Source organism: Dendrobates tinctorius, unplaced genomic scaffold (genome assembly GCF_039654945.1).
Source record: "Dendrobates tinctorius isolate UK_male_01 unplaced genomic scaffold, ASM3965494v1 ptg000020l, whole genome shotgun sequence".
NCBI classification, from domain to species: Eukaryota; Metazoa; Chordata; class Amphibia; order Anura; family Dendrobatidae; genus Dendrobates; species Dendrobates tinctorius.
Window position 1 is genome coordinate 5244643 of NW_027361688.1, and position 25129 is coordinate 5269771.

A 25129-nucleotide genomic window follows, 5' to 3' on the forward strand; every position below is an offset into this window, starting at 1 on the left:
CAGTCAGTGGCTGCAGCCGTCTTGGTAACTTCTAAACAGAGCAGACTTTGCTAACGGATGAGCGAATATATATATTTATTTTAAAGCCATCAATGCCTAGGAAAAAAAAAAAAAAAAAAAAAAAAAAAGTCAAAATCCGGACAAGAAAGCTAAAATACCTGCAAATCCTGTGGATTTTATCTGCAATATGGTTATAAAAAAGGATTTTTTAAGCACATTTTGGGGTTTTGCTGGTATTTCTGCCGTTCTATGCTCTGCGGCATGGAGCGCGGTTTCGCGCCTTTGGGTCAGGAAATCGTCTAAAAAAGATACAAAAACTTTATTAACCCGCGTGGGATGAAACGTTTTATTAAACAGTATAGAACAATGTGTTAATCCCAGGGTGAACGTCCCCGAGCACAATCCCTACGGATGGGGAACTTGGGGATTGGTACTAGGTCTAACCCCGGGCGACACGCCGCCCGTCACAGCGGTACATTCACTAATCTTCGAAAAAAAAAGCATAAACCTAGCGCTTGGGTATTTGGTGGAGCGGAGACGGCTGACAATCCCCTCGGATTTAAAAGATGGCAGAAAAAAAAAAAACAGAAAAATAGGAAAAAAAATAAACTAAAATAAAAATAAGACAGCAGTGAGAGGCAAATGTCGCAGACAAGCTCCAGTCCCATCAATGAAGCAGGTCCTTAATAGACTGGTTGTCTGTGGATTCCAAGGCACTCAGTCCGTCGGGTCCTTTTACGTTCTTGTCAGCTCCCTGCCGAAAATAAAAAAAAACAAACAGTAAGTGACGACGATACGTGGGTGAGGAGGCTTGTAATAAGGAGTGCAAACAAAAGTAAAAGACAAGAGCTCTTTTTCAGGACGCCATCACAGACTGCCGGCGGCATATAGATGATTAGACAGCAGTGATTGGAGCCAGCTCCGGTCGCTGCTGGCAGGTTCCCAGCAGTATAAGACACCTGTACTCTTACATCAATATAGGGAAGGGGGATAAACCTTTTAAAAATAATTTAATTTTAAAGAATTGCAGTACTTTATTAAAGTTAAATGTTCCTTAATTTGAGACCCCTCCATAGCAAAATTGTGACTAATCAGTGAAAAAAATAAAATAAAACCAGAGCATGAGCTGGGATTTGTACCGTGATCCGGTTGTGGTATACAATACTTGTAAATTAAGCCACAGATTCTTTTTTTATTAGTTACAGGAAATATCTTCAAGGACAAGAAGGAAAAAAATAAAATAAAAAAAAAAAGTTAAATAAAAACAGTGGTTAATGCCGTTGCCATTTTCTGGTGTCTTGCGCCGGGGAGTTTTATTGCTTTTTTTTTTGAACAGTAATTAGTTTCAGCAGCACTTTACATTGCGGTGGTGCTGTGTGTTTATCGGTTCGCAGACCTCAGAGGGGGTCGGATTGTGCTCGTAGATCTAATGTCGGCTCTAGGATGTAATAAAACAGGAATGTGAATTTCAGCTCCATACCATCCAGTCTCTCGTGAGTTAGAAAAAAAAAAATGAGCATGTGTTATGGGAAAACACAAGGGGAGTTTGTCGCCTTCATTACTGCTTTCCGGCAGCAGACTGACATTGGGCTTCATCGTCATGTTCAAGTCTTAACCCTTTCCTGCGTCAGGTGCCCATGAATGAAGGAGGCTCAGGAGTTGAACTCTCACCACACCCGTCACACAGGCACGTGAAATGTCGGCGCGTGCCCGTCGCCCCTCCCGTGAAATGTCGGCGCGTGCCCGTCGCCCCTCCCTAAAAATGTCGGCGCGTGCCCGTCGCCCCTCCCTAAAAATGTCGGCGCGTGCCCGTCGCCCCTCCCTAAAAATGTCGGCGCGTGCCCGTCGCCCCTCCCTAAAAATGTCGGCGCGTGCCCGTCGCCCCTCCCTAAAAATGTCGGCGCGTGCCCGTCGCCCCTCCCTAAAAATGTCGGCGCGTGCCCGTCGCCCCTCCCTAAAAATGTCGGCGCGTGCCCGTCGCCCCTCCCTAAAAATGTCGGCGCGTGCCCGTCGCCCCTCCCTAAAAATGTCGGCGCGTGCCCGTCGCCCCTCCCTAAAAATGTCGGCGCGTGCCCGTCGCCCCTCCCTAAAAATGTCGGCGCGTGCCCGTCGCCCCTCCCTAAAAATGTCGGCGCGTGCCCGTCGCCCCTCCCTAAAAATGTCGGCGCGTGCCCGTCGCCCCTCCCTAAAAATGTCGGCGCGTGCCCGTCGCCCCTCCCTAAAAATGTCGGCGCGTGCCCGTCGCCCCTCCCTAAAAATGTCGGCGCGTGCCCGTCGCCCCTCCCTAAAAATGTCGGCGCGTGCCCGTCGCCCCTCCCTAAAAATGTCGGCGCGTGCCCGTCGCCCCTCCCTAAAAATGTCGGCGCGTGCCCGTCGCCCCTCCCTAAAAATGTCGGCGCGTGCCCGTCGCCCCTCCCTAAAAATGTCGGCGCGTGCCCGTCGCCCCTCCCTAAAAATGTCGGCGCGTGCCCGTCGCCCCTCCCTAAAAATGTCGGCGCGTGCCCGTCGCCCCTCCCTAAAAATGTCGGCGCGTGCCCGTCGCCCCTCCCTAAAAATGTCGGCGCGTGCCCGTCGCCCCTCCCTAAAAATGTCGGCGCGTGCCCGTCGCCCCTCCCTAAAAATGTCGGCGCGTGCCCGTCGCCCCTCCCTAAAATGTCGGCGCCTGCCCGTCGCCCCTCCCTAGAATGTCGGCGCCTGCCCGTCGCTCCTCCCTAGAATGTCGGCGCCTGCCCGTCGCTCCTCCCTAGAATGTCGGCGCCTGCCCGTCGCTCCTCCCTAGAATGTCGGCGCCTGCCCGTCGCTCCTCCCTAGAATGTCGGCGCCTGCCCGTCGCTCCTCCCTAGAATGTCGGCGCCTGCCCGTCGCTCCTCCCTAGAATGTCGGCGCCTGCCCGTCGCTCCTCCCTAGAATGTCGGCGCGTGCCCGTCGCTCCTCCCTAGAATGTCGGCGTGTGCCCGTCGCTCCTCCCTAGAATGTCCCATAAAAAGCGATGGTTCATTAGGTCACTGCTCACCGAGGGCTGGATGCTATAGACACATTAGTAGGCCAAGACACAGGAGCACGTCGCCTGTTATCGGCGATGTCAGAACTCACAACAGGTGGAACAAAGACGACAGGTTCACACTAGCCCGATATCGACAGGAAAAAGAAAGCAGACTGCAGGCGATGCAGGGATATCAGATCACCCATGTCAGAAAGCTTATGGCTGCCACAAGGCAGATCAATAAATAAAACAGAACTTTCTTGGTGTTTATCACGCTCCTCCTCTCTGTCTGATAAGCCCGGCACAGCTGAAGGGCCCTTTTCAAGATCTAAGACAGATTTCTAGCCTCCTCATCTTGATCTTTAAAAAGGGATGTTGGGGGTGGGGATTGACTCGGGGAATATCTGTACTACTTTGGTAAGGATTCGACTGGCAACTAATTACAAAAAAAAAAAAAAAAAAAAAAAAAGCCTTTGAATGAAGAAAAACCAAGCGGAGCAGGATCGCGCAACATTTGAAGGACATTGGTGATAAAACTACAGACAAGCCGGGAGTAAGATTGACGGCGCCGCGTCCTGAACGCCACCGGATTAATCAGTGAAGAAATAATAAAAAAAAGCGATGAAAGACACTAATTATTTCTTGCACTTCATTACTTTATTCTGGTGGGGGGGGGGGAGGGCTACGGACGTCAGTGACATCGTCGCTGCTCCTTCTGTCAACAAGAGCGTTAAATTGTCACCTCGACGCGCGCCAGAAACACCCAAAAACGCTTCCGCCAAATGAATCTAGCTGTCACCCATTTGTTAGACCAACTTGGATCCTAGTGGGGCATTGTCAGGCTTTTCACAGACCCCAAAACTGCTTTCTTTAGCTCCGCCTCACTTTTGTTACGGTAAGATTGCAGTGTTTCCACGTAGGGTGTCCGTACTTTGCGTTTGCCTATACTTCGGCCATAGGCGCTGAATCAGCTGACGAAGGCCAGAAAAGCATTCCTTTGGCCACCATTGCTAGTTTCTCCAAAAGAGGTCACGGTAATCCGCCGACTCTACCGACCATAATCGATTGCCAAGAGCTGCGCGTAGATACTCAGGGGTCATTTGACTGCACTTGTGAATGCTTGCCCAACGGGGAGAGGGGACAAGACTTCTCCTACGATCAGGTGGATGAAGTTTGACGAGTCAATGTCAGAGAAGATGGAAGGCCTCATACACCTCTGATCCCTCCGAAATAGTGTTCTTCTACCAGCCCATAGCCCTGGAGGAATCCAGCAGACATCACCTTCCATTACGAGCTCTTGTCACGTCCCGATGACGGACATTAGGATTTGCCTCACGTTCCTGCTCCGCGCCGTCCTCTCCTTATCTGCTAGGCTGCAGCTCTGCGAGCATCCACCATCATCATCTACGAGATCTGCCAGTCAGACGCTTTCCATGAAACGCCGGTCAGGACGCTCACCCTCCCCCCTCCTCCTCCGCTCCGGCCGTCCATCCGTCTGCTGCCGCCTTCCTGGAAAGATGAACTGTTTCCCGCGTGTTGTGATCTTATCGTCGCCTGCAGCGTCTCCACCGCCAGACACGTCGTTTGTAATGTGCTGCTAAAATAAATGGGGGCTAATGTACACGCCGGAGGAGATAGAGGGGCTTCATCCGGCCGGTAACCTCTTACTGGCAGATCACTGGATCCAGACTCTTCACAAAAGGCATAGCTAACAAAAAAAAGAATAAACTATCCCCAAAGTTCTGATAGATATGCCTGCTCCGTCTAGGCTTATAGAAGGATCAGTGCTGTTATCGTGGAAACGCATCGGATCTGCGTAGGAGCTGCGGACTCAAAACCATGGGAAATTTTTTCATTGAAGCTCTGCTTCATTTTTTTATCCATTTTGGGATGCACCAAGAAAATAGAAACAATTTCAGGTTGTGGACAACTGGATTTAAAAGAGGACCTGTTATTTTCCATGAATATGTTTCCCCCCTGGTGTAGATGCCGCTGTTCTCCTGAATCCGGCGATGTTTTTCTTGTGTTCCTGCGACTCTCCATTCCTGAGATACGGCCCCTTCTTTCCTGTATAGAAGTCTAGTCTTCTTAGCCAAGTGGGTGTGATCATCAATTTTCTTTAGTAATCTTTTTCAAGGCCACACCTACTTGGCTTTAAAATGTTACATTTATATACAGAGAAGACGGGGCCATATCTCAGGAACGGAGAGGCGCAGGAACAAAAGAAAACCATCCCCGGATTCAGGAGAACAGCGGCATTCACACCAGCGGAAAAAAAAAATAAAGATTTTTGGCATGTGACAAGTCCTTTAAGCTACACTTGTTGCCTGTGGAGATAGGAAAAAAAAACCCTCAGTGCTAGAGAATCCAATTGACCTAGAATATCGCAGCTGAATTAGATGTGGACATTGCATTCGTGAACCAGGAGGCTCAGGATGAATAATGTTACAAAAGGAGCAGCCTAGAGAGGAGCGTGATAAATTTATGTTTAATCGTTAGCGGCTGCGATCTCACAACGCGAGGGGAGAATTCGGCCCTAATCTGAGCACAAAAGCAGGACGCCCGGGTTACGCCGCTTTTATCCAAGCATAAAAGGAGACAAATCTGAAGGACAGATGCCAGGCAGCGTACGGCAAGATTCTCGAAATATGCTAAGCCACTAATTCCAGCAGAGACGCTTGGAAAAAAGAGACGAGGACATAGCGGTACAGCGGTGAGATAAGTGGCGGAGGACACCGGCACCGCTGGCACATTGTCACTTGTAGGTTACAAAGCAGCAGAGAGAATTAGAAGAAGGGTCACGTCGTGCTCCACTGGGCCGCGCAGAACAGCAGAGACCAACGTGCGGGTAAAGGGAAGGAGAAACACGACGACGGCGGTTATGCGCCAAGTAAACATTTAATTAGATTTTTTGGAAACGTGCGGCGTACGGAGAATGCAGAGGAGGAGACGCGGATATTGGAGTACGGAGCAAGAGAGAGGAGATGGTCACCAGGGAAAAACAACAAGAATAATTCTAATGAAAACAGGAAGGTCGCGCATCGGAATGACGAGGGCAAAGTGGATTTCACAAAACTAATTAAGGGTTTTGCACAACTGTCTGGAAGCAGCTCACCAGCAGCGAGCGGTGCCGATCGCGTTACTGCCTCCCCTATACCGCCACACCTGCCGGGGGGTGCAGGACACACATTAGGGGCTGATCGCCGGCGGCCTGACAGCTGGGACCCCCATGATGGAGAGGAGAGTGCTGAAATGCGCTACAAGAATGGGGAGGCAGCCATGTCTGTGCAAGGTGGGGGGCTCCTTCACCTGTGCGAAGGTGGGAGAGGGGGCGAGAGGCAGCCAGCAGCGTGCAGGGAGAGGGGGCGAGAGGCAGTCAGCAGCGTGCAGGGAGAGGGGGCGAGAGGCAGTCAGCAGCGTGCAGGGAGAGGGGGCGAGAGGCAGTCAGCAGCGTGCAGGGAGAGGGGGCGAGAGGCAGTCAGCAGCGTGCAGGGAGAGGGGGCGAGAGGCAGTCAGCAGCGTGCAGGGAGAGGGGGCGAGAGGCAGTCAGCAGCGTGCAGGGAGAGGGGGCGAGAGGCAGTCAGCAATGTGCAGGGAGGCGAGGGGGCGGAGAGGCAGTCAGCAACGTGCAGGGAGGCGAGGGGGCGGAGAGGCAGTCAGCAACGTGCAGGGAGGCAGTCAGCCACGTACAGGGAGGCGGGGGGAGAGAGGCAGTCAGCCACGTGCAGGGATACGGCGGGGTGGGGGGGAGAGAGGCATCCAGCAACGTGCAGGGAGGGGAGAGAGAGAGGCATCCAGCAACGTGCAGGGAGGGGGGGGGGGAGAGAGAGAGGCATCCAGCAACGTGCAGGGAGGGGGGGGGGGGGAGAGAGAGGCATCCAGCAACGTGCAGGGAGGGGGGGGGGGGGGGAGAGAGAGAGGCATCCAGCAACGTGCAGGGAGGGGGGGGGGAAGAGAGAGGCATCCAGCAACGTGCAGGGAGGGGGGGGGAGAGAGAGAGAGAGAGAGAGAGAGGCATCCAGCAACGTGCAGGGAGGGGGGGGGGGGGGGGGGGAGAGAGAGAGAGAGGCATCCAGCAACGTGCAGGGAGGGGGGGGGGGGGGGGAAGAGAGAGAGAGGCATCCAGCAACGTGCAGGGAGGGGGGGGGGGAGAGAGAGAGAGGCATCCAGCAACGTGCAGGGAGGGGGGGGGGGGGGGGAGGAGAGAGAGAGAGAGAGGCATCCAGCAACGTGCAGGGAGGGGGGGGGGGGGGGGGAGAGAGGCATCCAGCAACGTGCAGGGAGGCGGGGGGGAGAGAGAGAGGCATCCAGCAACGTGCAGGGAGGCGGGGGGGGAGAGAGAGAGGCATCCAGCAACGTGCAGGGAGGCGGGGGGGAGAGAGAGGCATCCAGCAACGTGCAGGGAGGCGGGGGGGGGAGAGAGAGGCATCCAGCAACGTGCAGGGAGGCGGGGGGGGGAGAGAGAGGCATCCAGCAACGTGCAGGGAGGCGGGGGGGGGGGAGAGAGAGGCATCCAGCAACGTGCAGGGAGGCGGGGGGGGGGGGGAGAGAGAGGCATCCAGCAACGTGCAGGGAGGCGGGGGGGAGAGAGAGGCATCCAGCAACGTGCAGGGAGGCGGGGGGGGGGGAAAGAGAGGCATCCAGCAACGTGCAGGGAGGCGGGGGGGGGGGGGGAGAGAGAGAGGCATCCAGCAACGTGCAGGGAGGCGGGGGGAGAGAGAGGCATCCAGCAACGTGCAGGGAGGCGGGGGGGAGAGAGAGGCAGTCAGCATATTTCTGCATGAAGGGGATCATGATGGGGCATTTGGCACGTCGTCATAATTGGGTTTTAGGTTGCAGTTTGGGCACGCAGTCTCAGAAAGGTTCGCCCTCACTGCACCAGCACGGTATGATGCCCCAACTGTACGCCCCACACGGTATAATGCCCCCCCCCCCCAGCACCCCATACTGTATAATTGTTGATCTCACTTTTTAATGGTGCAAAATGGGGAGGGGCAATATGAACTTTAAAAAAACACTTATCTTCTCCCCCCCTTTATACTGTAATCTGTTAGTCTCCTTAGGGGACTTCAATCTGCAATAATCTGACCGCTTGAACTATATACAGCAATGCCACAGTATCGCTGTACACAGCAAAAATCACGGTCTACGAACGCCAGCCACAGAAGGTCATGACAAGGCACAGGGGTCTTCCGCAGACCCCCGCAGTCGTCTTAGCAACCCATCGGCACCCTGCGATCACGATGAGGGAGCCAGTGGGCACATGGACTGTGGCACACCCCCTGCCGATGCATTGTAAATGCTGCTGTCCGACATTGACAGTGGTCTTTTACAGGTTAATGCCCACAGATGAAAGCAGATGATGGCTGAATAACACAGCCATCATCTGCTGGGAAAGAAGCGGCTTCAGTTCCTGAGCCTGCAATGAAATCAGGGAGTCACCATATGACGTAACGGAGTTATAGATCAGTAAGGGGTTGAATGTATAAAGAATTTGTTTACAACGTCTAGAGACACGATCAACCAATCAGCTGCTTGGAATCAATGAACGCATTCTAGAATTCTTGCTCCAGAGAATTAACTTTTTTTTGTGATTGCTGATTAGAATGGATTAAAAGCACTGAAATTCTTTTAGTCCGCATTGTTTCTGCAAATAAAAAAATAATGTATTTTTCCCCCCCATCAGTTTTTTACTTCCTGGGGAAAGGCTTTTGGAAAGAATCAATCTCCTACACCCTCTGGCATCTTACAGAATCAGTCTCCTCCTCCCTCTGGCAGCTTCCCTTCTCTGGAGAAGTAGTCTCCTCAGCTTTACTGCTCGCACAGAAAGCTATTTCTGTTGGTTGCCCGACCACCAGATGGCGTCACGCTAAATAAATGTCAACTTTTTAACAGCGTTTACAGAATGAACAATATAAATATAAACATTTAATTCTGGGACAACCTTTAGTTAATAGTTCCTCCCCCCCCACCCCACCCCAAGTTAAAGGGGATGTCTCACCCCCACAGCAGCCCCTGTCCGGATGCATCCTGGCAGCCATAGTATCGTATAGACACTCACCTTTTCCAAAAGCAGCTTGACAGTTTTGAAGTGACCCTCGTAGCAGGCGGACAGAAGAGGGGTGATCCCATGTTTATCTGCAGCCTAAAAAAACCACAAAAACATCCATGTCAGTGTGACATCAATGGGGGCGCTCTACTAAGTCTCCAGTAGGGCTCCCTCTAGTGGTGGCTGGAAGCAGACAGAATTTTACTGGAAAGGGTATGGCAGCGACACCTACATTAATATCGGCTCCCTTTGCCAAGAGATATTCGACGGTCTCGTCCTGCCCGCAGTCTGCGGCGTAATGTAGAGGCTTTCGTCCTCCCTCCAGCGTCCGGTTGACGTCCACACCCTGTCCAAAAAAAAAGCCAAAACGGCATGAGTCAACACCGTGTGGTTTCCTGAATAAAGGTCGCTTGTCTACAGTTAGCTCCCCCTAGTGGTGGCTGCTGGCAGCCATTGTTTTATCAGGTTCTATAAATTTGGCAAATAATGGGACATTGGGCGATTCATGGAGGAGGCCGTTTATTTATTATATGCTGCTTTCCTAAAGCAGAGGAGCGACGCCGCGAAACTGCTCCTATGTCATAACAGATGCTGCAATCAATTTCCCATTCAGGCAGTGACGCGACCAGCGAAGAGGAGGCAAACGGGCAGAGAAGTGGAGCAGCCGTGAGTCTTTGACCGATCTGCGCAGGTCGCGGCTCGTTCAGCTGCAGGACAATCTCAACTGCACAGCAAGAGGAGAGACCCCGACCCTGCGACTCCAAAATGTGAAAGTGAGAGCAAGTCCCCACTGCACCACAAAGCCACCACGACCGAGCAAGCGGTGACCGTGGCGAAACACAGCCCTCCCCGAGAAACATACACAACGTGTCACCACTTCCTGAAAAAGTCAGCACACTCCTCTCCTCAAATACTCTGTGCTGCTGGAGACCACACCGAGTCCAGCGTGTGACCCCCTCTACCCCCACCCGTATTCCTTTCATCAATGGTTCCACAGGATCAGCACACTCCTCTCCTGAAATACTCTGTGCTGCTGGAGACACTAACTCTTGGGTCTGTGGTCTCAACTCACATACATCACTGCCCCCATCACAAGCAAACAGGTCTCTGCCCTCCACAAGGTTTGTGCACTCATCTCCAGCTGCTGTCACACCGGCAGTTCTAACCTCGGGCAAATTATGTACGACACATTCTAGAAAGTGATGTAAACCGCGAGTCCTGACAAATCTACGAGGAGCGGCGAGCGACAGTCCGGCCGATAGCGATCGTGGGAAAAGGACTGAACATTGCTGAGGTCAGGGGGATTCACTACTATGCAAGATAGGTGCGGCCTCGGGGGGGGAAATGGCTGGAGACTGAGCAGGGGAGCTACAAACGGGGCACCAAAGACTGCACATACTGATCATCCTGAGCTCCCGGGTTCATGTGCACAGATGAGCCCCCATCAGAAAAGTAATTGAGGCACCCACCCCTTACTGCAGGGCACATGAGGACTACATACAATGGGCCAAATAGCCCGGATTTTCCATATTTTGCCCCTCATCCAGCTCCCAGTAATCACGCAACAGGGTAGCCTGCCCCTCGCATCGCCCCCCGTAGCCACACGGCACGGGAGCCTGCCCCCCACGCAGCCACACGGCACGGGAGCCTGCCCCCCACGCAGCCACACGGCACGGGAGCCTGCCCCCCACGCAGCCACACGGCACGGGAGCCTGCCCCCCACGCAGCCACACGGCACGGGAGCCTGCCCCCCACGCAGCCACACGGCACGGGAGCCTGCCCCCCACGCAGCCACACGGCACGGGAGCCTGCCCCCCACGCAGCCACACGGCACGGGAGCCTGCCCCCCACGCAGCGCCCCCTGTAGCCACACGGCACGGGAGCCTGCCCCCCACGCAGCGCCCCCTGTAGCCACACGGCACGGGAGCCTGCCCCCCACGCAGCGCCCCCTGTAGCCACACGGCACGGGAGCCAGCCCCCCACGCAGCGCCCCCTGTAGCCACACGGCACGGGAGCCTGCCCCCCACGCAGCGCCCCCTGTAGCCACACGGCACGGGAGCCTGCCCCCCACGCAGCGCCCCCTGTAGCCACACGGCACGGGAGCCAGCCCCCCACGCAGCGCCCCCTGTAGCCAGGGCTGTGGAGTCGGTAAGCCAAACCTGCGACTCCGACTCCTCAATTTCACTTACACCGACTCCGACTCCAACTCCGACTCCACCTCCCACACATATTGCTTATATTTAAATGAAAAATGTATTGTAGTACAATGTGAACCTCAGACATTTAATCATTTTTATGATCCAATAATCAAGATATTTAGATAGAACAGAATATATATTGGTGTACTACCCAGTTTTCATTCTTTTTGGTACAGATACGATATGGATAGACAGATATGGATAAATGGATAGATAGAGCAGATTTCTAATCTGCTTTTGCTATTGAAAACATTATCTATGAGCTCAAAAACCTTTCAGGTGATGCAGTTTTTTAAAAAGATGATCAGCTTTTGCAGCTGAAAAACGTATCCTCAAAAAACACAGGAAAAACGCTGTGTGTGAATGTAGCCTTAGATCAGGAATAGAACAGCCATTTATAGGACATTTCATAACTTTCCCAAACTCCTATGAAAAAATATTCAGCACATCCTGCATTGAATTACTGTACCCAATTTATTAAATATTTTAGGAGTCGGAGTCGGTCCATTTTATACCGACTCCAACTCCGACTCCACCAAAATGAGCACCGACTCCGACTCCACGACTCCGACTCCACAGCCCTGCCTGTAGCCACACGGCACGGGAGCCTGCCACCCTCGCAGCGCCCCCTGTAGCCACACGGCACGGGAGCCTGCCACCCTCGCAGCGCCCCCTGTAGCCACACGGCACGGGAGCCTGCCACCCTCGCAGCGCCCCCTGTAGCCACACGGCACGGGAGCCTGCCACCCTCGCAGCGCCCCCTGTAGCCACACGGCACGGGAGCCTGCCACCCTCGCAGCGCCCCCTGTAGCCACACGGCACGGGAGCCTGCCACCCTCGCAGCGCCCCCTGTAGCCACACGGCACGGGAGCCTGCCACCCTCGCAGCGCCCCCTGTAGCCACACGGCACGGGAGCCTGCCACCCTCGCAGCGCCCCCTGTAGCCACACGGCACGGGAGCCTGCCCCTCGCAGCGCCCCCTATAGCCACACGGCACGGGAGCCTGCCCCTCGCAGCGCCCCCTGTAGCCACACGGCACGGGAGCCTGCCCTATGCAGATTCCCCAGTAGTCACAGCAGGTTCCAGTTTTTCGATTCCCCCACTCCAGTCTAGATGTTTTCACACACACATCATTGACATGAGGATTACAGGGATCCGTTATCTCCCCCCTGCAAAATGTTCAAGGTTCAACAATGGCCAGAGGGATCCAAAGTCACTCCCCGCCATCGCCCTGCTACCTGCAGGTTTCAGCTTGAGTTCCGCAGTTTACATGACAATTATTGCAGACAGATCTCTGTTTGCGGTCAGTGAATAAGAACCCTGCGCTGACATACAGTGTGTGACAATCCATGAGGGTTGTGGGCCGATCACAGAGGTGCAATACCTCCATTAAAACATGAAATTAACCCTTTACTGGTTGCCCACTTCCCCGCCTTATTTATGAACTTGGAGTATCACTTTAAAAAACTCTACATTAACAGGAGGATGAAAGACGTCCCCCATCATCACTCATCATCTCGTCCCCCATCATCATCACCACTTTTTTTTTTTTTTTTTAGCCCAACATGTCACCATTTCCAGGAATAGACACATTACTGATCCAAATGTAGGACTGGTGAAGTCACACACAAGCAATGACCGTGCCAGATTAATTGTGAAAGACTCATCAAATGACTGCACCGAGACCGGAGGCGCTCCGCATCCAGAGCGTGCATACGTCAGCTCCATTCAAGACGAGTATACACATGGGCCATGCACACAGTGAACAAGTCTGTAGGACAATGTTCACAGCACCAAAAGACTGAAACCGACAAAAACACAGTATAATAAACGTACAGACAGACTCTGCTGTAAAAAAGTGACAGTAAACAGCAAGTGCTAGTAAAAAGATGATAGCAAAACAGGGTATTTGGTTGATATGTTTTTTGCAAAAAATGTATACTAAGCCGCTCAACCAACGTCAAGGTATACCCATATCAGAGCAGTCCCTAACCGATGTATTTAAAACCCTGATCGTGTGTATGGTACCTATATGAGCAGGATTCAGAGAGGTAATGTCTGATGAGGAAACGCTGCAGAAGATGGCTTATATGTACATGGCCCACATGGGAGGGCAGGAGACCTCCCTAATCTTGCAAAAACAAGAAACCAATTGAATGTAAACACATGGGCCATTCACACAGTGAACATTACCTTCCTGAATCCTGCTCATATAGGTACTATACACATGATTAGGGTTTTAAATGTATCGGTTAGGGACTGCACTGATGGCTTACCTTGACGTTTGCTAGAGCGGCTTAGTGTACATTTTTTGCAGGAAGCGTGTCAACCGAATACCCTGTTATGTCATCATCTTTTTACTAGCACTTGCTGTTTACTGTTACTTTTTTACAACAGAGTATTTTCATACGTTTGTTACACTGTGTTTTTCTGTGCTCCATTCAAGACGAGGCAGCAGAGCCCCAACCATGGGATAATTGGGGTCCCAGCGATGAGCAAATCCATAGGAAGCAGGACGTCCCTACAACAGCAACATGTAAAGAGCAGTCAGGACTGGAAGTGATAGCAGGGGACTGACTACACACGACTTACAGAATGCAATTCTTGCTTCTTGTGTATTATACCCCAGAGCTGCACTCACTATTCTGCTGGTGCAGTCACTGTGTACATAGATTACATTACTGATCCTGAGTTACCTCCTGTATTATACTCCAGAGCTGCACTCACTATTCTGCTGGTGCAGTCACTGTGTACATACATTACTGATCCTGAATTACATTCTGTATTATACTCCAGAGCTGCACTCACTATTCTGCTGTTGCAGTGACTGCAGTCACTGTGTACATACATTACTGATCCTGAGTTACATCCTGTATTATACTCCAGAGCTGCACTCACTATTTTGCTGGTGCAGTCACTGTGTACATACATTTCTGATCCTGAGTTACATCCTGTATTATACTCCAGAGCTGCACTCACTATTCTGCTGGTGCAGTCACTGTGTACATACATTACTGATCCTGAGTTACATCCTGTATTATACTCCAGAGCTGCACTCACTATTCTGCTGGTGCAGTCACTGTGTACATACATTACTGATCCTGAGTTACATCCTGTATTATACTCCAGAGCTGCACTCACTATTCTGCTGGTGCAGTCACTGTGTACATACATTACTGATCCTGAGTTACATCCTGTATTATACTCCAGAGCTGCACTCACTATTCTGCTGGTGCAGTCACTGTGTACATACATTACTGATCCTGAGTTACATCCTGTATTATACTCCAGAGCTGCACTCACTATTCTGCTGGTGCAGTCACTGTGTACATACATTACTGATCCTGAGTTACATCTTGTATTATACCCCAGAGCTGCACTCACTATTCTGCTGTTGCAGTGACTGCAGTCACTGTGTACATTACATTATTGATCCTGAGTTACCTCCTGTATTATACTCCAGAGCTGCACTCACTATTCTGCTGTTGCAGTGACTGCAGTCACTGTGTACATTACATTACTGATCCTGAGTTACATCCTGTATTATACTCCAGAGCTGCACTCACTATTCTGCTGGTGCAGTCACTGTGTACATACATTACTGATCCTGAGTTACATCCTGTATTATACCCCAGAGCTGCACTCACTATTCTGCTGGTGCAGTCACTGTGTACATACATTACATTACTGATCCTGAGTTACATCCTGCATTATACTCCAGAGCTGCACTCACTATTCTGCTGGTGCAGTCACTGTGTACATACATTACTGATCCTGAGTTACATCCTGTATTATACCCCAGAGCTGCACTCACTATTCTGCTGGTGCAGTCACTGTGTACATACATTACTGATCCTGAGTTACATCCTGTATTATACCCCAGAGCTGCACTCACTATTCTGCTGGTGCAGTCACTGTGTACATACATTACTGATCCTGAGTTACATCCTGTATTATACCCCAGAGCTGCACTCACTATTCTGCTGGTGCAGTCACTGTGTACATACATTACTGATCCTGAGTTACATCCTGTATTATACCCCAGAGCTGCACTCACTATTCTGCTGGTGCAGTCACTGTGTACATACATTACTGATCCTGAGTTACATCCTGTATTATACCCCAGAGCTGCACTCACTATTCTGCTGGTGCAGTCACTGTGTACATACATTACTGATCCTGAGTTACATCCTGTATTATACCCCAGAGCTGCACTCACTATTCTGCTGGTGCAGTCACTGTGTACATACATTACTGATCCTGAGTTACCTGCTGTATACTCCAGAGCTGTGTTCACTATTGCTGTCTCTCCACTACTTGTATCATTAACTCCTGTGCACAAACGCCGCGGCCGCAGGTAATCCCTCGGTGAGAGAACACATAATCCTCCTGAGCTGCGCTCTGAACTTTAGCTCCTCTATTAATAGTCGAGGTTTATGGGACAATTGCATAACTAGCCCTTCCCTAACACCAGACACCTTTATCCTCCAGGCGAGGGTCGGTCGTTGCCATCTGGAGCTGAACTCTGCAGCCGCCCGCACGCCCCGTCACTCACAGGGAGGCCCCTGACACCTCCGCTCGTCACGTTGTCATCTGGGATTATTACAATTACTTCTGTAACAATTCCTCAGTCCAGAGCTGCGTTCAGGCTTCAGAGCTCAACTCTTACAGCAGCATTCACCCCGGGGTTTGGTGATTTCAGCTGTGAAGCACAATTATTAACGAAGCTCAAGACACAAAACAAGCAGCTCCTCTTACATAAAGGGCCTTATCCTATGGACAATCCCTGTAAGAACATGTAGAAAAAAAATCCTCTCATATAATCCCCCTCCAAATATTGGGGGCGAGTGGGCGGGGCCGTGACTACTCCATATAAGGAGAAAGGGCGGGGCTAGAAAGTGTCATCACGTGACAGCAGGGCCCGGTGGTCTGCCCTCTCCCCGGCACACACCGCCCGCGGCTCCTCACCCCGGAGATAAACTCCTTCACCGCGTCCAGGTCTCCGTTATTCAGCGCCCACATCAGCTCCTTGTCGCACATGGCGGACGGTGAGGGCGGCGGCGTCTGAGGCGGGAGGAGAAGACACAGCGCGGCCTGGCAGTGACGGCAGCCTCCGGGGCCTCTATCTACTTCCCCCTCACACAGGGACCGCGGAGAGCCACGCCTTCACGCTGCGTCCTGACGTCACCGCGCACCGCTCACGTGACTGGCCGACGCAGACCGCAACGCGTCTCCTAGCAACCGGCGGCCATAAGTTGCCTGTAGCGGCCGGCGGCGTGACGTGACCCCTCTGTGCCGCTGATTCTGCCGCTCCTGCTCCTGGTGTGCGGGAAGGGCGTGTCATTATCTGATTACCTTCCTCAGTCCGCCATCCTAGGCAGGATCTCTGCTGGCTGTGCACAGTCTGTGTCATTAGAGGCGAGAAGGGAAACCCCCCAAAACAGATACAGACCCCCCCCGGAACTATAGACCCCAGAGCAGACCCCTAAACCAATGCAGACCCCAGAGCAGACCCCTCAACTAATACAGACCCCAAACCAGACCCCTAAACTAATAAAGACCCCAGACCAGACCCCTCAACTAATACAGTCTCCAGACCAGACCCCTCAACTAATACAGACCCCAAACCAGACCCCTAAACCAATGCAGACCCCAGACCAGACCCCTAAACTAATACAGACCCCAGACCAGACCCGAAAACTAATACAGTCTCCAGACCAGACCCCTAAACCAATGCAGACCCCAGACCAGACCCCTCAATTAATACAGACCCCAGACCAGACCCCAAAACTAATACAGACCCCAGACCAGACCCCTCAACTAATACAGTCTCCAGACCAGACCCCTAAACCAATGCAGACCCCAGACCAGACCTCTCAACTAATACAGACTCCAGACCAGACCCCTAAACTAATACAGACCCCAGACCAGACCCCTAAACCAATGCAGACCCCAGACCAGACCTCTCAACTAATACAGACTCCAGACCAGACCCCTAAACTAATACAGACACCAGACCCCTCAACTAATACAGACCCCAAACCAGACCCCTAAACCAATGCAGACCCCAGACCAGACCCCTAAACTAATACAGACTCCAGACCAGACCCCTGAACTAATACAGACTCCAGACCAGACCCCTAAACTAATACAGACCCCAGACCAGACCCCTGAACTAATACAGACCCCAAACCAGACCCCTAAACTAATACAGACTCCAGACCAGACCCCTAAACCAATGCAGACCCCAGACCAGACCTCTCAACTAATACAGACTCCAGACCAGACCCCTAAACCAATGCAGACCCCAGCCCAGACCCCTGAACTAATACAGACCCCAGCCCAGACCCCTAAACTAATACAGACCCCAGACCAGACCCCTCAACTAATACAGACCCCAAACCAGACCCCTAAACCAATGCAGACCCCAGACCAGACCCCTAAACTAATACAGACTCCAGACCAGACCCCTGAACTAATACAGACTCCAGACCAGACCCCTAAACTAATACAGACTCCAGACCAGACCTCTCAACTAATACAGACTCCAGACCAGACCCCTAAACCAATGCAAACCCCAGACCAGACCCCTGAACTAATACAGACCCCAGCCCAGACCCCTAAACTAATACAGACCCCAGACCAGACCCCTCAACTAATACAGACCCCAAACCAGACCCCTAAACCAATGCAGACCCCAGACCAGACCCCTCAACTAATACAGACTCCAGACCAGACCACAAAACTAATACAGACCCCATACCAGACCCCTAAACCAATGCAGACCCCAGACCAGACCCCTCAACTAATACAGACTCCAGACCAGACCCCAAAACTAATACAGACCCCAAACCAGACCCCTAAACTAATACAGACCCCAGACCAGACCCCAAAACTAATACAGACTCCAGACCAGACCCCTAAACTAATACAGACTCCAGACCAGACCCCCAAACTAATATAGACTCCAGACCTCTAAACTAATACAGACCCCAGATCAGACCCCTCAACTAATACAGACCCCTCAACTAATACAGACCCCAGACCAGACCCCTCAACTAATACAGACTCCAGACCACAAAACTAATAGACACCAGACCAGACCCCCAAACTAATACAGACTCCAGACCCCTAAACTAATACAGACCCCAGACCAGACCCCTAAACTAATACAGACTCCAGACCAGACCCCTGAACTAATAAGACTCCAGACCAGACCCCTAAACTAATACAGACCCCAGACCAGACCCCTGAACTAATACAGACCCCAAACCAGACCCCTAAACTAATACAGACTCCAGACCAGACCCCAAAACTAATACAGACCCCAGACCAGACCCCTAATAATAATAATAATAATAATAATAATAATCTTTATTTATATAGCGCCAACATATTCCGCAGCGCTTTACAGTTGAACAGTTTCAAACACAACAGTCATAAGTAACAACGTTAACAATACAATAATTAAAGCGAAATAAGACGACCCTGCTCGTGGAGCTTACAATCTACAATGAGGTGGGGGGGATACAAAGCACAGGTTTGTATTTACAATGATGTATTTACAATGACGGTCCAGCCATTTTCAGGGGGTGGGGGTTAGATGGAGCGCTAACCACTGAGCCACCGTGCCCGCCCACCGACCCCTGAACTAATACAGACCCCAAACCAGACCCCTAAACTAATACAGACTCCAGACCAGACCCCTAAACTAATACAGACCCCAGACCAGACCCCTAAACTAATAGACCCCAGACCAGACCCCTAAACTAATACAGACTCCAGACCAGACCCCTAGACTAATAGACCCCAGACCAGACCCCTAAACTAATACAGACCCCAGACTAGACCCCAAAACTAATACAGACCCCAAACCAGACCCCTAAACTAATACAGACTCCAGACCAGACCCCTAAACTAATACAGACTCCAGACCAGACCCCTAAACTAATACAGACTCCAGACCAGACCCCTAAACTAATAGACCCCAGACCAGACCCCTAAACTAATACAGACCCCAGACCAGACCCCAAAACTAATACAGACCCCAAACCAGACCCCTAAACTAATACAGACTCCAGACCAGACCCCTAAACTAATACAGACTCCAGACCAGACCCCTAAACTAATACAGACTCCAGACCCCTAAACTAATACAGACCCTAGACCAGACCACAAAACTAATACAGACCCCATACCAGACCCCTAAACCAATGCAGACCCCAGACCAGACCCCTCAACTAATACAGACTCCAGACCAGACCCCAAAACTAATACAGACCCCAAACCAGACCCCTAAACTAATACAGACCCCAGACCAGACCCCAAAACTAATACAGACTCCAGACCAGACCCCTAAACTAATACAGACTCCAGACCTCTAAACTAATACAGACCCCAGATCAGACCCCTCAACTAATACAGACCCCAGACCCCTCAACTAATACAGACCCCAGACCAGACCCCTCAACTAATACAGACTCCAGACCAGACCACAAAACTAATACAGACACCAGACCAGACCCCCAAACTAATATAGACTCCAGACCTCTAAACTAATACAGACCCCAGATCAGACCCCTCAACTAATACAGACTCCAGACCAGACCCCAAAACTAATACAGACTCCAGACCAGACCCCTAAACTAATACAGATCCCAAACCAGACCCCTAACCTAATGCAGACCCCAGACCAGACCTCTAAACTAATACAGACTCCAGTCCCCTAAACTAATACAGACCCCTAAACTAATACAGACCCCAGACCCCTAAACTAATACAGACACCAGACCGGACCCCTAAACTAATACAGACACCAGACCGGACCCCTAAACTAATACAGACTCCAGACCAGACCCCTAAACTAATAGACCCCAGACCAGACCCCTAAACTAATACAGACCCCAGACCAGACCCCAAAACTAATACAGACCCCAAACCAGACCCCTAAACTAATACAGACTCCAGACCCCTAAACTAATACAGACTCCAGACCAGACCCCTAAACTAATACAGACTCCAGACCCCTAAACTAATACAGACCCTAGACCAGACCACAAAACTAATACAGACCCCATACCAGACCCCTAAACCAATGCAGACCCCAGACCAGACCCCTCAACTAATACAGACTCCAGACCAGACCCCAAAACTAATACAGACCCCAAACCAGACCCCTAAACTAATACAGACCCCAGACCAGACCCCAAAACTAATACAGACTCCAGACCAGACCCCTAAACTAATACAGACTCCAGACCTCTAAACTAATACAGACCCCAGATCAGACCCCTCAACTAATACAGACCCCAGACCCCTCAACTAATACAGACCCCAGACCAGACCCCTCAACTAATACAGACTCCAGACCAGACCACAAAACTAATACAGACACCAGACCAGACCCCCAAACTAATATAGACTCCAGACCTCTAAACTAATACAGACCCCAGATCAGACCCCTCAACTAATACAGACTCCAGACCAGACCCCTAAACTAATACAGACTCCAGACCAGACCCCTAAACTAATACAGACTCCAGACCAGACCCCTAAACTAATAGACCCCAGACCAGACCCCTAAACTAATACAGACCCCAGACCAGACCCCAAAACTAATACAGACCCCAAACCAGACCCCTAAACTAATACAGACTCCAGACCAGACCCCTAAACTAATACAGACTCCAGACCAGACCCCTAAACTAATACAGACTCCAGACCCCTAAACTAATACAGACCCTAGACCAGACCACAAAACTAATACAGACCCCATACCAGACCCCTAAACCAATGCAGACCCCAGACCAGACCCCTCAACTAATACAGACTCCAGACCAGACCCCAAAACTAATACAGACCCCAAACCAGACCCCTAAACTAATACAGACCCCAGACCAGACCCCAAAACTAATACAGACTCCAGACCAGACCCCTAAACTAATACAGACTCCAGACCTCTAAACTAATACAGACCCCAGATCAGACCCCTCAACTAATACAGACCCCAGACCCCTCAACTAATACAGACCCCAGACCAGACCCCTCAACTAATACAGACTCCAGACCAGACCACAAAACTAATACAGACACCAGACCAGACCCCCAAACTAATATAGACTCCAGACCTCTAAACTAATACAGACCCCAGATCAGACCCCTCAACTAATACAGACTCCAGACCAGACCCCAAAACTAATACAGACTCCAGACCAGACCCCTAAACTAATACAGATCCCAAACCAGACCCCTAACCTAATGCAGACCCCAGACCAGACCTCTAAACTAATACAGACTCCAGTCCCCTAAACTAATACAGACCCCTAAACTAATACAGACCCCAGACCCCTAAACTAATACAGACACCAGACCGGACCCCTAAACTAATACAGACACCAGACCGGACCCCTAAACTAATACAGATCCCAAACCAGACCCCTGAACTAAAACAGACTCCAGACCCCTAAGATAATACAAACCCCAGACCAGAGCCCTAAACTAATACAGACCCCAGACCAGACCCCTAAACTAATACAGACCCCAGACCAGACCCCTAAACTAATACAGACTCCAGACCAGACCCCAAAACTAATACAGACCCATATCAGACCCTCTAAATAGATACAGACCCCAGACCAGACCCCTGAACTAATACAGACTCCAGACCAGACCCCTACACTAATACAGACCCCAGATCAGACCTCTAAACTAATACAGACTCCAGACCCCTAAACTAATACAGATCCCAAACCAGACACCTGAACTAATACAGACCCCAGACCAGACCTCTAAACTAATACAGACCCCTGTCCCCTAAACTAATACAGACCCCTAAATAATACAGACCCCAGATCAGACCCCTGAACTAATACAGACTCCAGTCCCCTAAACTAATACAGACCCCTAAACTAATACAGACCCCAGATCAGACCCCTGAACTAATACAGACCCCAGACCAGACCCCTAAACTAATACAGACACCAGACTCCTAAACTAATACAGACCCCAGACCCCTAAACTAATACAGACACCAGACCGGACCCCTAAACTAATACAGACACCAGACCGGACCCCTAAACTAATACAGATCCCAAACAAGACCCCTGAACTAATACAGACCCCAGACCCCTGAACTAAAACAGACTCCAGACCCCTAAGATAATACAAACCCCAGACCAGAGCCCTAAACTAATACAGACACCAGACCCCTAAACTAATACAGACTCCAGACCAGACCCCTAAACTAATGCAGACCCCAAACCAGACCCCTAAACTAATACAGATCCCAGGCCAGACCCCTAAACTAATACAGACCCCAGATCAGACCTCTAAACTAATACAGACTCCAGACCCCTAAACTAATACTCCAGACCAGACCCCTAAACTAATGCAGGCCCCAGACCAGACCCCTAAACTAATACAGACACCAGACCCCTAAACTAATACAGACTCCAGACCATACCTCTAAACTAATACAGACTCCAGACCCCTAAACTAATACTCCAGACCAGACCCCTAAACTAATGCAGGTCCCAGACCAGACCCCTAAACTAATACAGACACCAGACCCCTAAACTAATACAGACCCCAGACCATACCCCTAAACTAATACAGACTCCAGACCATACCCCTAAACTAATACAGACACCAGACCCCTAAACTAATACAGACACAGACCCCTAAACTAATACAGACCCCAGACCATACCCCTAAACTAATACAGACACCAGCCCCTAAACTAATACAGACTCCAGACCAGACCCCTGAACTAATACAGACTCCAGACCAGACCCCTAAACTAATACAGACTCCAGACCAGACCTCTCAACTAATACAGACTCCAGACCAGACCCCTAAACCAATGCAAACCCCAGACCAGACCCCTGAACTAATACAGACCCCAGACCCCTCAACTAATACAGACCCCAAACCAGACCCCTAAACCAATGCAGACCCCAGACCAGACCCCTAAACTAATACAGACTCCAGACCAGACCCCTGAACTAATACAGACTCCAGACCAGACCCCTAAACTAATACAGACCCCAGACCAGACCCCTGAACTAATACAGACCCCAAACCAGACCCCTAAACTAATACAGACTCCAGGCCAGACCCCAAAACCAATACAGACCCCAGACCAGACCCCTGAACTAATACAGACCCCAAACCAGACCCCTAAACTAATACAGACTCCAGACCAGACCCCTAAACTAATACAGACACCAGACCCCTAAACTAATAGACCCCAGACCAGACCCCTAAACTAATACAGACCCCGGACCAGACCCCAAAACTAATACAGACTCCAGACCAGACCCCTAGACTAATAGACCCCAGACCAGACCCCTAAACTAATACAGACCCCAGACTAGACCCCAAAACTAATACAGACCCCAAACCAGACCCCTAAACTAATACAGACTCCAGACCAGACCCCTAAACTAATACAGACTCCAGACCAGACCCCTAAACTAATAGACCCCAGACCAGACCCCTAAACTAATACAGACCCCAGACCAGACCCTAAACTAATACAGACCCCAGACCAGACCCCAAAACTAATACAGACCCCAAACCAGACCCCTAAACTAATACAGACTCCAGACCAGACCCCTAAACTAATACAGACTCCAGACCAGACCCCTAAACTAATACAGACTCCAGACCCCTAAACTAATACAGACCCCAGACCAGACCACAAAACTAATACAGACCCCATACCAGACCCCTAAACCAATGCAGACCCCAGACCAGACCCCTCAACTAATACAGACTCCAGACCAGACCCCAAAACTAATACAGACCCCAAACCAGAACCCTAAACTAATACAGACCCCAGACCAGACCCCAAAACTAATACAGACTCCAGACCAGACCCCTAAACTAATACAGACTCCAGACCAGACCCCCAAACTAATATAGACTCCAGACCTCTAAACTAATACAGACCCCAGATCAGACCCCTCAACTAATACAGACCCCTCAACTAATACAGACCCCAGACCAGACCCCTCAACTAATACAGACTCCAGACCAGACCACAAAACTAATAGACACCAGACCAGACCCCCAAACTAATACAGACTCCAGACCCCTAAACTAATACAGACCCCAGACCAGACCCCTAAACTAATACAGACTCCAGACCAGACCCCTGAACTAATAAGACTCCAGACCAGACCCCTAAACTAATACAGACCCCAGACCAGACCCCTGAACTAATACAGACCCCAAACCAGACCCCTAAACTAATACAGACTCCAGACCAGACCCCAAAACTAATACAGACCCCAGACCAGACTCCTGAACTAATACAGACCCCAAACCAGTCCCCTAAACTAATACAGACTCCAGACCAGACCCCTAAACTAATACAGACCCCAGACCAGACCCCTAAACTAATAGACCCCAGACCAGACCCCTAAACTAATACAGACCCCGGACCAGACCCCAAAACTAATACAGACTCCAGACCAGACCCCTAGACTAATAGACCCCAGACCAGACCCCTAAACTAATACAGACCCCAGACTAGACCCCAAAACTAATACAGACCCCAAACCAGACCCCTAAACTAATACAGACTCAAGACCAGACCCCTAAACTAATACAGACTCCAGACCAGACCCCTAAACTAATACAGACTCCAGACCAGACCCCTAAACTAATAGACCCCAGACCAGACCCCTAAACTAATACAGACCCCAGACCAGACCCCAAAACTAATACAGACCCCAAACCAGACCCCTAAACTAATACAGACTCCAGACCAGACCCCTAAACTAATACAGACTCCAGACCAGACCCCTAAACTAATACAGACTCCAGACCCCTAAACTAATACAGACCCCAGACCAGACCACAAAACTAATACAGACCCCATACCAGACCCCTAAAC

At 50.9% G+C, this 25129-nt stretch overlaps 1 protein-coding gene across 1 annotated transcript; it reads right to left on the reverse strand.

Moving 5' to 3' along the window:
• Window positions 1-318: 318 nt before the first annotated feature.
• Window positions 319-16468, reverse strand: MTPN (myotrophin). The gene is made up of 4 exons (XM_073567531.1): window positions 16198-16468; window positions 9265-9378; window positions 9045-9128; window positions 319-754 (listed from the first exon to the last, which is right to left on the reverse strand). Exons 1-4 carry the CDS (start codon window positions 16267-16269, stop codon window positions 668-670), a joined length of 357 nt encoding a protein of 118 aa, XP_073423632.1. The 5' UTR covers window positions 16270-16468; the 3' UTR covers window positions 319-667.
• Between the last annotated feature and the right edge of the window lie 8661 nt (window positions 16469-25129).

Coding starts and splice junctions, on each gene's coding strand:
- MTPN (XM_073567531.1), bottom strand. CDS start 16,269: ATGTGCGACAAGGAGCTGATGTGGGCGCTGAATAACGGAGACCTGGAC. Junction 9,129..9,264: donor CAAAGGGAGCCGATATTAAT/GTAGGTGTCGCT, acceptor TGGTTTTTTTAG/GCTGCAGATAAACATGGGAT. Junction 755..9,044: donor TCAAGCTGCTTTTGGAAAAG/GTGAGTGTCTAT, acceptor TATTTTCGGCAG/GGAGCTGACAAGAACGTAAA.